Consider the following 14,449-nt stretch of genomic DNA (forward strand, 5'->3'; position numbering starts at 1 on the left):
TTTATATTGGAAATAATTCCAGTAAATGTAAGTTAGGGACTCCGGTTGTCCTACATGTCTCAATTTCAAAGACATAAGAGGCCTAAAGGTATTACCCTTTCCAAAAAGGCATATAGAACGTGAATTTAAGACCACAACAAGAAGCCAACAACATTTTGGACTGAAGTCTTTTTTAGACCCTTCAGGAAATCTAGAGCTCATGCGAAACCGAAACCCCCCATAGGACTTCTTTTCCAAGAAGAGGGGGGAATTAAACAAATCAGGCTGTCATCGACCTGTAAGACCACATCTGTTTCGGTCGTTAGTAGGGAGTCATCCCCGTGCTCGAACTGTACAGCTGCCCTTATTAAGTGAAGTTCCCTTCGGAGTCCATCGGAGCGCCGCTTGTCGCGTTTGTCCGGCTGAACGGCGGCCTTCTGAACCACCCGACATAAATAAGTGGATGCGGATCAAAGCAACAAGTGTTCAGAACCATAATTCTGCCATTCCAACAAATGGCATTCATCAATCATCAAGCTGTAGTGGGTCGAGAGTGGATAAATTTTCCTGGTTAGGTCAGGGGAGTCAGTGTGCGTGCATGGAAGAGTTAGACTTGACATGTTGTTCACCCTCCCGATTTTAATAGTGTGTGACGAACAGCAGAATGAGGGGAGGGGTGGTGGTGGTGTGGGGGTCAGTGTTCTCAAAACGTAATTACAACCAGATTTTTCACAGCTTTTGACGCACTCTTGGTAGTAACGGGAACGTTTGAAGCAAGCAATCTGAAACACCTACTAAATAAAGGTGTTCGAAGGGCTTTTTATTTTAAAAACAAACAAGGGTGAACGTTTAAAGAGAAACGCTAACCATTTTAAATTAAGATGTGACAGTAAGCAGTATCCCTACAAAGTGTCTGTTCTCCAGCCAATTCTGTGTGAGGAGTGTGTGTCATTAAGAAGCTGGAATAAAGAGCGCACCACTGATCCACAGCTGTAAAACAACTGCACTCACTCAAATCTGGTTCAGTCGAAAAGACCTTTTAAAGAATTACACTAGATGCTCTCCGTTGTTTTCCAGGTTACACAACAAATGTGGGCAAAGAATAACCAAGCAGAGTAAATTATTACTTGAAAGTAAACATGACACAGTAGGGATAGAAAAAAACATGCAATAAACAGAAGAAAAAAAATCTACATAAATTATGGAATACGATTTAAAAAGAATGAAGGAATCAATTAGCAATTTAATAATTGAAAAATAATTTAAATCAATCAATCTTTTGAGACCTACAATGACTAAGAACGGCATTTAAAAATGAATCAACTATTATTTATTGAAATTATAAAATAATAAATTATACATTTTTTAATTGATTTGTCTTTTTTGGCATATAATGAATTCACTTAAATGAGGGAGCCAGCTATTAATTTAATAATTCAAAAATAACGTAACTTTTCAGACTGATAAATATAAGACAGGGTATGGCATTTAAAAAAATTAACAAATCAATTATTAATGAATTAAAATTGAATAAAAAGTAAATTTTATAAACAACATTGAAATTAAATCACTAAATTGATTTGTATTTTATAAGAATAGAAACACCACTTAAAAAAGAAAAAAATGTTATATTTCAAAAATAATATTATTAAATAATTTTCAATATTTTAGGAATACTAGGAATGCCACTTAAAGTTTTATTAATGTATTAAAAAAACATTTTCATAAATTATAATTATTAGGTTATTATTATTAAATAATTAGGTTTTTAATGAAAGATGGAAGGCCACTTTAAAAAAAAAAAAGGAATCAATTATCATATAATCAATTATCATATATAAAATCGCATAGGCTACGTCTCTATGATACTCTGGTCTCCAGATATAGGTCAGCTTCCTCTTTCAATGACGTCTGCTGAACTACAGGCCTAGTCAGACCATACGACTCTGGCAGATCGACTAGCAATGCAAATCTCAACATAGCAGAGGGTCCGACATACCTTTCTTTATTGAAGTTGCTGCAAAATCCTACATACACAAAAGGAAATGTAACCCTTTGGCTTTGGGGCCCAAATCATACCCATAATGCCAAGCAGGATCGGGTTACAGTGGTATATGGCACGGAGGTCATCTCAAGTTAAGAGTGGGCGGAAATGGTGGTGGTGTGTGTGTGTGTGTGTGTGTGGGGGGGGGGGGGTCCCGAGCAGGGCCTACGTGCAGAGAGTGTTTGGATTGGGCCACAGACTCCATACCATTCAGCTTCAAACCGGATGGTAAAGGGGGAGAAATACAAGGAGATGAATTGAGAATAAGAGAGAAAGAATAAGGGAACTGACCGAGCCGTTCCATCCAAGTTGGCCTTGTGGATGAAGCTGAGCTTGGCGTCTGCCCAGTAGAGCTTCTGCTCCTCGAGGTCGATGGTCAGTCCGTTGGGCCAATAGATTTGGTTGTGTACGATGATTTGTCGATTGGTGCCATCCATTCCCGCCCGCTCTATTCTCGGCTCCTCCCCCCAGTCGGTCCAATACATGTACCTGAGAAGAAAAGAGGTCAGTCAGCTGGTTTCCATTATCCGAGAGAAAACAAAGTCAAAAGTAGTCAACCAGTCATTCAGACAACCCACCGACTAGACAATGAAAATATGTAGTTTTCACATCCCTATTTGCAAGGAGTATAACATGCAATCAGAACAAACGCACTCAAGTATGGTCGGACATTGAGTTTGCAACGGTTTACATATTGACTGGAAGCTGCTCAAGGTTAGGCAACATGGATTTGGAGTTAGACTAAACAAACGTTTCAAGAGCAGGCTGTTTTCAAAGCAAATCATATCAGCGTTATATTTGCCAGAGCCTGTCTCGCTTGAAACACTTCATATGAGGGAAACACAACACAGCAACTAAACCCAAGCACATGCTCAACAACTCTAGTCTTCTTTGCTGGCAGAAAGCCTTTTTATGTCTTCAGGAAATGCTAGCAGCCAATTCAAACGTGCATGGAAAACAAAAAGGATCGTAAACTAGCTATACTAACCTGACACATATCAAATTTATACCAAAAAAGGGCAGCTCAGTTTGCACATGCTGCTCCTCACGTGAAATATTACAATACGAATATTTATTATTTTGATTAATATTTATTTAGTAATAATAATAATTTAGACATATTGATAAAAAAATCACAACATTTTCAGCCAAATTGTACAGCCCAGCAACAGCAGCACAGCAATTTTTTTTTTTAAACATCGCAAATTAAAATTATCCACACACACACACAAAAAAAATCCAATCCAACTTTTCCCCCCAAATCGTACAACCCTACATAAAATACACAGCCATAATTTATAAGATGCGAAAACCAATGTCATTTGGTATCACTGACGACAAACTTGTGTGCAATGAGTCTTCACTTGCCAAGTCATAAAATAGAGATTTTTAAATGCATTTCAACTTAAATTTCAGTCTTTTTCTCACACAAAACACATTTTTTACTTCAGAACACTTGGAAAACAGTGTACGAGGCATACGGACCACATTTATGTTACTTCTTTCTCATTGTTTCAGTTTAAAAACACTGTTATCATTGACTTTCACTATATGGAAGAGAGCAGCAATAACACTGTACTAAATACCTCCATTTGTGTTTCTCAGAAAATAGAAAAGGAGGGCGAGCAAATGACAATTTTAATTTGAGTAAAGTGTTCTTTTATGAAGATCACTCCTATCAAAAGTAAAGCCACACTACACCTCTCAAATGGAATTATGGGTAGCTGTACGAAGTACTGTACAGGAACTGTTCTTGTCTTGACATCATATCAGCGAATTGTTACACGTTGTCGACTAACGTAACTATGTAGGTAAGTTGTTTTATAACTTCCTTAAACAGAACAATGCCCTGTTCATGCCGCTTTGGAGAAAAGCGTCTGCTAAATGAATAAATATAAAATATAAATATTAGGGGTGTAAGAAAAAATCGATACACTTGAGTATCGCGATATTTTATTTTGCAATACTGTATCGATTTTCAAAAACGCAATATCGATTTTTTTTTTTTTTTTTTTTTTTACGTCCAAAAATATTCATGGTAAGACCGTAAGACAGTGGTTCACGTTTATGTTGTTTAAATCCCTACCACTAGATAGCTATGCTGAGACGCACCACTAGTGTCCTCGCCAGGCTCGCCTATAACGGTGCGTGTCCACTGGACATTTTAGGATTGACAGCGGACCGGAGAAAGCTTTGAGAGCGACCGAGAGCGTCAAAAAGTTGGGCAGTTCCTTTATACAAATATCAAGCGAAAAACGCAGTCGGCAGCCAATTGCTGTGAGGTTCGGGATGTGACGTCTGTCTTGAGAGTTTAAACATGCAAATTGTGCCGGAGTTTATGCTGGATTTAGTGCGTAAATCATTTTGTTTACAAATTAGACGTTGTGCAGTTGTTATATATATGTTGAATATTTCATTTTGGATGTGTTTATTGTGATTATATTGGCTGGTTTTATAAAAGTTTATACAATTGAAAGCTTGGTGCATTTGGAAACAAAGTTTGTCTATTTCTAAATGTAATCGCGTGCATCGTTCACACCAAACGCGCGAATAGAGCATCTGGCGCGAGTGATTTCAATGTTAAGTCAATGCAAAGACACGTTTACGCGCGTCTGGAGGTCCGGTACGAGGCGTTTAGCGCGGCGCGGTTCGCCTCATTCGCGCGTCCAGTTCTTTTAAAATCTTTTATCACATAAAACTTGATTTCAATATATGACACATTCATTTTGTTCACTTTCATCCACTTTCATTCATTTTCGTCCAGTTCACGTTGTTGTTTTGTATTGTGACAGGGGCTATGTACCCATTTTCTTTGATTAATGCCTACTTGAGCATATAAAAATTTGCTCACTAAGAACCTGTGAACCACAATCCCAAACTGGCAGTTTGATTTTCTGTGTACTGAATTGTTTACCTAAAGTAAACTTCTTTGACTTTTATGCACATCATGTCTTTTTTTTTAAATATTTTTAATATATTTTACTTTAAAAAAATCCCAATATATCGCCTTATGCACAGTATCGAAATATATTGCAATATATTGAATCGTGACCCATGTATCGTGATACGTATCGTATCGCCAGATTCTTGCCAATACACAGCCCTAATAAATATATTGTAAAGAATCGTGTGTATGAGTCTAGCCATTTTTGTAGGTCAAGTATACCCTATTAGCCCATTTGTGAGGGAACAGGAAATCTGAAAAGTTATGTTTTCTTATCAACACAGTTAAGTTTTCTTATCAACACAAAAAAGCCAATGGAGAAAAGAGAATGAAGACAAGGAGGAATGAGGGGGAATGAATAAAAAAAGACAACTGACAAGAAGAAAAAAAAAATGCATAAAGGGAAGCATTCGCCCAGAGAAGCCGTGATTACTTATGGCGTACAAGCTACGACAGCGAGCGTGTCGCCAACGGAAACACTTATCAAGCCTCATGCCAGCAGGGAGACCAAGCATGAAAACTCAACCAGCCCTTCCTCCCCTGAGATGCATCCTATTAGCCTGCCTGTGGCTCCAACGGTTGTGCTGTATTTTTCTCAATTAGGAACTTTAGCATTACACCACTGCTGAAATCTGATGGCTGACAGAACAAAGAGCTGGTTGAACAATGATTTTGCAGAAGGCAGTAACAAGGACAATAACTCTTTGAATGTCAATCTGTAGTGAGGTTTATAACTGGGACTTTGGCTTCAAATTTAGCAACTTAGGCTATTAGCTAGGGATGAGTCACAATGGTAGGCTAATTGACTAGCCATCTAAGAAACCTCTCATAGAAACACCATTGCTACAGCTATCAAATAAGATAAATAATGTGGTCTGATTCAGTTGCGAAACGTGGTCCCATTTACTGTTGACAAATTTGTTCAAATTCCAGTCATTTAGATAGGAATCCATGTGATCTGGAATTCAAAAGATTTCCTCACGTGGACCTTAGAAAGTTTGAAAGTAACTTTCAATCTGTGCTTCATACATCGCTACACTATTAACAATAGACAACCTTTTTTGCGTGATTTAGTGAACATGTCCTTAAGTCTGGCAGAAGTTAGTGTAACGGCTATAGGAATATGATCATGTTAGTATGGTTATAAGCACTTAAAAAAAATGTTTTTAAACCTAGTTTTACACCTGCTTAAAACCAGATAAGAACACATCAGAAAGCTAATTCGCTAATGTGTTTAGCTATCACAGGGAGTGCAGTACTCAAATGTCCATTTAACATATTTTACCATATTTATAACCACAATTCTAGAGATTTTACTCTGCAGAAGGTAAAGTACCATAACAATGCTGAGTCTCTTTGTGCTGTTGCTACCAAAACCAGATATCACATTAAAGAAACACACTCTGACAAACAACCAGCGTCTGTATCTCTGGAGTGCGTGCGAGCGAGTTTGTTTTGATTTTGTCTGTGTTATACACAGATATAAACCTGATGCTTGGCCACGCAACAGAGAACATCAACTGGAGCCACCCAATGAACTGATGAACAATGGCTCCAAACGTTAAAAAAACGGTACCTCATCGCTATATAACTCCAAATGAAACACTTCTGTTAGATATTTGGATGTGCCATGTCTGTCTGGCAATAAAAACTATTTTTTTGGTCATACTTTAAAATTCAAGAAGAGTCAGCAAATTTAGCGTGGCAATAAATAAAAAAAAAACACCCATTCTTTTCATCTGATGGCAATTCATCTTTTCACTCCTCCCAAGCCTCTTTTGGAGAATGTGAAAACAATGAACGTGTCTTGAGAACAGACAAACATAATTCAGGGGCCCCTGCGTGCGGTTGCTCTCACTCTGAGGGGGTTGTAAAAAGCAGAGCCCCCTTTCAGTGATCTGAAGCAGGGCCCCGACAGAGGTCTTGGATCTCCACGGTAAATCTCAACTCAAAGCTCTCGGGCGGTGACAATAAGAAAATAGAAGTGCACGAAGCTTATATTAAATATGTCTGCTCAAAAATGCCAGACGTTAACTTTTTGAATTGCAAAGTAATGGGATCTTTTGCGCTGGAGAACAACGGATCTCTCACTTGTTCTTTCAAATGCAATGAACTTTACAAAACAGGCAACTAATGTTTTGATAAAAAGCAAGCGGTATGGAGGTGTTTCTTTAGGCTACAGGCCAGGAACAGTGTCTGGCTCCATTTTTAATGTCTTCATCATACACCGTACAAAGTGAAATGCATTCTGGGGAAAATGTCCTAGCTCTTGGGTGTCATAAATACACAATGAGCTAAAAGCCTTGTGCTCGCAACTAGATGGATGATAAAATTGTGAAAAGCACAGTTAAGCAGCAGTGCATTTCGTTTTTTTAACCTAGACTCGAGCTGTCACGATTAAAATGACCTTGATATTTAATCGGCAGAAAACAGCCCAGAGTCTCTCTCTCTCTCTCTCTCTATATATATATATATATATATCTCCAACATACATTTTTATTTAAAATAATAATTATGTAACATACATATGGGGGTTTCTGATGTTCGTGGTGACAACCTGACAGAAATATATAAAGACCAAAAGTAATTAATATTAGGGGTGGGCTATATGGCAAAAAAAAAAAAAAAAACACGATTCACGATTTAATTTTTTATGTTGGTTTTAATATTTTCCAGTTGACTGAGCACTACAGCCAAACTAATTTCCCTATTATGAAATAAACTGTGCTTTATTTTTTCACAGTAGGTGTATTTAACAGTAGTATTCAAGTAAGAAATTAAATGTAAAAATCAAACACAACCAACTTTACTGTATAAATTATATATACACTGATTCTTAATAAAGCTACTGAAGTTATGCAGTGAAAAGCAATAAGTGATTTTCTCTGTCTTTTGTTGTTTGATTAACATTAATGGCAAGCGGCCGTAGGTTCATTAGGCTGCTGTCACTTTATAACCTCATGCACGGATTCAATATACAGACACACATCTGGTTTTCTCCCAACTGTTTACGTTCACTTAAGACATAACCGACAGCGTTTATGTAAACCTTGTGTGTATTTGACAGTTTAAGCACAATAATACGCAAAATATAACTAGGTTTAAGTACTCACGTGCTGTTTGACAGGCTTTTAGTGTGCACATGCAGAACAGCATGCAAATAAAATGTTTAACCGGGAAGGTTTAATACACATGCAAATAATAAACTTTCATGATTGTGAATAACTCCCACGTGAGCATAACCCACCTCTGCGTTAACATGTGATGTGAATGTACGTTGTGTTGTGTTGTTTTAGCCCCCCGAAAAAAATCCAAAAACTTTTACAATCCTCCAACTATAAGACATGGCACAGAATGTGACTCACATTACCGAACATGTCTCAAGCCAAGTACGTGCGTACATGCTAAGCCAGGGCTTAAGTAATGTAAGTGAGAGCGATCTCTCTGAACTCAAGTTACATGTTGCATATAAACAAACCAACTCGCCAGCTAAGTCAGAGTGGACACACAAGTGGAATCTACTTCGGGGCGAACAAACGGCACCAGAAGAGTGAAGGTTTGTCATGCAGGATCTACACGCCACACAACAACAGGAAACAGCCTGAACGCTACGTTGCATCCCAATCTCCCTTTAGGGGAGAAGTTCTAATGGCCTATAAATAAACAACTAGGGCACATATTAATGAATGCTGGGGGGTCAAGGGTGGAAGGACGCATGCGAAGACCACCCACTGAATGGAGAATGGGGACGAGAAAAAGAGGAAATGAGAACAGAGAGGGAGGAACTCACCTATGAGCAGGGTTTAGCGCTATTGCCCTGGGCTGGTCAAGATCTTGCCAGAAGAGCACCTTACGAGAGGTGCCGTCCAAGTTGGCTACTTCGATGCGGTTCGTCTCAGAGTCGGTCCAGTAGAGTTTGCGTCCGAGCCAGTCGCAGGCTAAGCCATCGGGAGAATCCAGACCTGATACCACCACCGTCTGCCCTTTGCCCAGTGTGGCCTCCTTCATAGCTGAAAAACAAGGCGTCCATTCAGTTCCATAACAGTATTATCAGTTTAAGCATTCCTCGAATGTTTTATTCTGCCTCCAGATAATGATCCAACATTTTTGCTGTGCTATAGCAGGGTTGCAGCCAGCAAAAATGTATTCATATTCAAATAATGTCCTAATTGACTGAGAAATGATGCCAAACGGCATTGATTCTCGGTTGTTTCAAAACTGATCATATGCAATTTTGAATATGTGGAACCATGAATGAGATTATATTGCAGTTATTGCCATTTTTTTATTATTTAAATTATTTTAAAAATTTATTTATTAGTAACTGCTTTTCACATTACTTCTGTCATCATCTACTGCTAACTTAAAGCACTAGATTATGGCAAATATTTAACTCCAAAACAGTCCTATTTCTTGAAGAGAGCTTTTCTACAACACCACCACTTTTATAATAATGACATTTCAATATTATTAGACATCCATTACCATTTGAAAGTTTGGAGTAGGATTTTTTTTTAGCCTAATACTTGTATTCAGCAAGGATGCACTAAATTAATCAAAAGAGACAATAAAGACTTATCTAAAGTTTATAAAAAAAATTAAAAAAAGCTGTCATTTTTGACATTTCTATTTTTCAAAGAATCTTGAAAAAAATGTGTCATGCTTTCCACAAAAATATTAAGCAGCAAAAACTTTGATAATAAGAGCACCAAAAATCAGCATATTAGATTGATTTATGAAGGATCATGTGACACTGAAGACTGGAGTATCAACTTTGCATCACGTGATATTTCTACATATATTAAAATAGAAAACCTATTTCACAATATTACTGTTTTTACTGCATTTTTTAACAAATGCAGCCAAACTTTTGAACAGTAGTGTATGTTGTGATGTCTATATTCGCTTAAGCATCACAACTTTGCTTTATTACTTTTATCTTTTGATTATTTAAAGCATTTTATTTTTTAGAAAAATGGTATCGATTTTTAATAATTAACCATTTCTATTTATCAGCTTATCGGTATCATCCAGAATTTTAATATCAGTGCATAACTAGTAGTATGGAGCATCAGCATTGTGCTCAAAGAAATACAATTTTCAAAAATAGCAATATCTACATTGCCATCTACAGTAATTCAAAAATGCGAAAAAGGTCTGCACTAAAATTATTTTATTACAGACAGGAGATAAAATTGAAAAATATTTCGGCTCTTTGCCTTCATCAGTGTGAGTGTGTTGATTGGTATCTACAGTAATTCCAAATAAAAAAAACACTGATCTTACAGATAGTAGTGAGGTTGTAGTGGGTCTGTTTGATGGCCTCCTCACTGACATCCGTCCAGAATATCAGGCCCTCAGAGAAAAGAAAGTCCACTGCGGCCGCATCCTCAAGTTCACTGACGACCACAGCGGACTCCGACCGGCCCGCATCCGCGTCCACCAGACGAACATCCCGCCGGTTGGCGAAGAGCAGCAAAGGAGAACCTGGTGGCGAAAGTTCAGATGTGACCAAAGAGATGGGCAAGGTTTCATTTCATTGGGTTAAATCATCATACAAAATATTGGAGCAACAGACAATAACATTTTCGTTACAAATTATGACTCTGCGTTTTTGCTACCAAGGAATCTGCCCTTTCAAAAAACGTGCTTGGTAATCCACTCCGTCTGTCTGCAGCAATCCAGGCTCCCGGTCTCTAAATAATCAGTGTTTTTCATGAACTCATCGAGTTAAATGAGAGGCACATGTGACGCTCTCTAGGGAAAGGATAGCAGAGGAAACAACGGAAATGTCTGCCCTTCGTTTTGGCACCCAGATATCTCCACGGGGACTGCCAGTTGGCACCTCCCACCCGTCCGCATGTGCCAGCAAGTGCCACTCACGTCGCAGTCAATAACTTCTAGGTGGTGGGGGGGGGGAGGACATATGATGTCATTAGTTGCAGACACAATGGCTATGGTGAGTGCACTGAGGGTTGGGACGTCCTGCTGTGGTTTACCAGCATGCCGCTTTACTAAGAACCATGTCACCATCGGCAAGCAATTGCGGGTTTCTGATGTTCGTGGTAATGCTATTAATAATAACACTTCAAACTCCTCAAGGAGTAATATTAACCCTATAAAGCCAACTTTATCATATTTGATATGCAAATTTCGAAGGCTTCTAAATTAGCAACATGAAAAACCTTTTGTACACAATCTATTACACGCCTTCTGTCGTCTGATTGATAGATTACTTTTTTAGCAAGTAAAAGGCCTTTTAGCATAATTGTTTAAAAGTAAATGTAACAATAACTTTTATATTGTTAGTAATATTTCATGGTGAACACTGACTGGAATGAAGCAAATTAGGTTTAGTTGATTATCCACATCATTTTTTTTAGAAATATATAAATATATATATGTATGTATGACTATTATTTTACATGTCATGCTTTAGAGGGTTAAAATCTGTGAGGAGAGCCATTGAATGGAAGTTTTTTGCAGGTTTTTTCCTCACCCAGGTCTGATCGCTTAATAGCCTCTCCTCAACAAACTGCATGATTTCAGATAGCTATCACTCAAGTCTGTAGCAAAACTTTGTAGGACGAGTTACAAGCCAAACTTTAATTCCTGTGATTAGAGGTTTGTTTAGATGCCAACCAAAAGTACGAGGAAAAGTAATCGCAATTTGTTACTTACTTCAAGATTTCAATGGTCCTTAAAGTGGCATTTTCCATCACGTGATCTCAGCTTTCTGCCCAGGCTGCTATCCACTAAGCAAGCAGTCTTACGAGACTAAACAGTGCACGATGTGTGATTTGGTGCTATCTAAAAGCAAACACCGCAGCAATTTTGGGCTTGAGGGTTATTTTTTCACTAGTCAGCAGGGATAACGTAACAAGGTCTTTTAAATTATAGGCAACTATAAATAAGCCATTCATAGGTTGATTTTATTAAAAAGTGTGGCACCAAACACTGATGACCATAAAATGAAGATAATTTAAGCCACATAATTGCAACATAACTCAAGATAATATTATTAAAAAAAAAAAAAAAAAAAAAATGGCTTCAGAAGTCAGTAGTTTTTATAGGCATATTATTAAAATTATTATAAAACTGAGTTGAAGTTTATAAAAATGATTTTTCCATATATATATATATATATATATATATATATATATATATATATACTTGTATAGTCCTTATGTACTTATAAGTACTTGACTTGTTGACTTGTTGTTTAACTTTGAAAATCCAACTTTATTGAGCAAACAAAAGAAAAAAACTTGAAAGTATTGAAGAGATATCAGATAATCTGCACGTCATTTAAATATCAGTGACGTCCTGCTAAGAACACATTGTTTAGTAATTTGCCATATACAACACTCTAGGAAGCCAGATTTGATCAATCCTTCTCTCTAATCTGGGCTATATAAAACTATTCAAGACCACTGATTTCAAGACAAATTTACTATAGACAAAATGATGCTAAGTCCAAAACAACACCTTTAGGCTGACCTTTCCTTACAGTTTTTCACAAACTTGTGTGCCCGGCATTGACCACAGGAAGTGTCTTGCAATTATTTGGCAAGTGTAAACGCAACTTTAGCATGATTTACCATTGTATACACTTCATACAAACACAGCACTTCGTCTACTAAACAGTGACAGAGGCGTGAAGTATACAGGCTGTAAGCAACAACAGACCCCAGACATCAAACAAAAACCCCCTGTCCTCACTTCGCCTGGCCCACAGATTGCTCCTTCAGTCATTTGGTCCACTTCTTTAACTTCTTTCTTCCAGCTTTCCAACTACATCAAAGACAAGAGACCAACCAACTCGAATCACTCTGAAAAGGAGATGCAGGTCTATTCTTTCTTCTTATCAGTTAGTTTCTTTAAGCATTTACATATTACACAGTTCGGTGTCGAGCTGGGCGATATGGACAAAAAGGTTATCACAATAAAATTTTCCGTAATTAACACGATAAATGTCAAATCTTTATTTCTTTCAAGTTTTTTTGACTGAGTGAAAGATGTAGAAACCAGACAGTTAGTTGTGGTTTAATCATCAGAACATGAAAAACACTAGCCAAACAGCCAGGTGAACATTTAAAAAATTTATATTACATATTTTCTCTCTTAAAATGGCACATTTGACAGTAACGAGTTGAGAGTAGCAGTTGCTTTAGTTGGGATGAGAAGTCAATTTATGTTCGTTAACAAAAACAGGAAAAATACGTAAAAAAAATTACCAACCTCATTTTAAAGGGCAGGTAAAACTGTGAAATCTGACAACAACTGCTTCATAGATTTTGTTTCTTAATGCTCAAATCACGACCAAAAACCTGCATGCACATGCACAGTCCTAAGCGCACATCTCAGAACACTGACTGCGTCTATAGGAACTGGAGCTTCTAAAGACAGCTGGAGTGATGCGATGACTTTACCAATCGCCGATTGGCTCTTTTCTTTAGAAGGCGGGACTTATTCCGCCATATTTCGCATTGCACTTTCTCCGATTCATAGTAATAGGAGTGCACCGTCTTTCTGAATATTTGAATTATATTACATTACTCATTTACATTGTCTACATTAATAATTTAATAAAAATTGGTTAGAATATCCCACGGTTCTGCCACAATCTCGTTGTTTCAGTTAGCGTTAATATAATAAATCATGGTAAAAGTTGGCGACTTGTCAATTTAAAAGGCTTCTATCGCTTTTGGCTCATTGTTTCTCCTGTTTTCAGTGTCAGTATTGTTCAGAAAGTCAGCGCCATTTCATCTGGCTTTAAACTGGTTAAAATTACAAGACATTTGATTTGTGGTTTGTATGGGAGAACTCTGCTGCACCGAACTCGAATGCTTCTCACTGGATCTCACAATGCTGTTAACTGGTCGACCCATTTTCAGTTGTGTTATAATTTATCGAGGAAAACTATATCGCGATAATTATCGCTATCATTTTATTGCCAGCCCTAGTTTGGTGGGACCAGGGGGGCAGGGTCTCATATTATTTTGAAGCTTCCCCGGGTGCCGCCATTGATTAGCGGACCCCCACCTGCTGTTAGCATTCCAATGACTCCCATTCATTTTGGCGTCACTTTGACAGCGAATAACTTTACATCTGAGGCGTTTAAAGACTCCATTTGTCCATTATTTATTTCTAAAGAAACACGAAAATTTTTAAAAGGCTCCATTACCTTGTATCTTACGTTATGGCCCTGTAGAAGCAATTTTTGTAAAAATAGGCTAACGATTGCGTCATAACCACGCGACTCTCTATCGCACAGTAGAGAAATTACCGTATGGACAGGAGGAGAAGCATGCGCGCAATCGGGGGGATGTGGAGGCAAAATGACAAAATAATTAATCAGAATACTTAGCAAAAGTTTCTCCTGCTCCATGCTCATGGACAGCTCCTACTCACGATCTCCGTCTCTGCAAGTTTCGGAAGGGAATGATTCATATTTCTCTTGGCACAGCTACTAGAAGACA

At 37.7% G+C, this 14,449-nt stretch overlaps 1 protein-coding gene across 2 annotated transcripts in view; it reads right to left on the bottom strand.

Moving 5' to 3' along the window:
• Positions 1–14,449, bottom strand: part of lrp5 (low density lipoprotein receptor-related protein 5) — a 65,002-nt gene that overhangs the window by 43,156 nt on the left and 7,397 nt on the right. For both annotated transcript variants that reach the window (XR_014029422.1, XM_081356572.1), the window contains exons 2-4: positions 10,254–10,454; positions 8,758–8,977; positions 2,315–2,512 (exon numbers count right to left, since the gene is read on the bottom strand). Coding sequence is in view for 1 of the 2 variants with exons in the window: in XM_081356572.1 (XP_081212698.1) it covers positions 2,315–2,512; positions 8,758–8,977; positions 10,254–10,454 (619 nt within the window). In the remaining variant the exon portion in view is untranslated. The remainder of the gene's footprint in view (positions 1–2,314; positions 2,513–8,757; positions 8,978–10,253; positions 10,455–14,449) is intronic.

This window comes from Scardinius erythrophthalmus, assembly GCF_964197995.2.
Source record: "Scardinius erythrophthalmus genome assembly, chromosome: 24".
Classification (NCBI taxonomy): Eukaryota; Metazoa; Chordata; class Actinopteri; order Cypriniformes; family Leuciscidae; genus Scardinius; species Scardinius erythrophthalmus.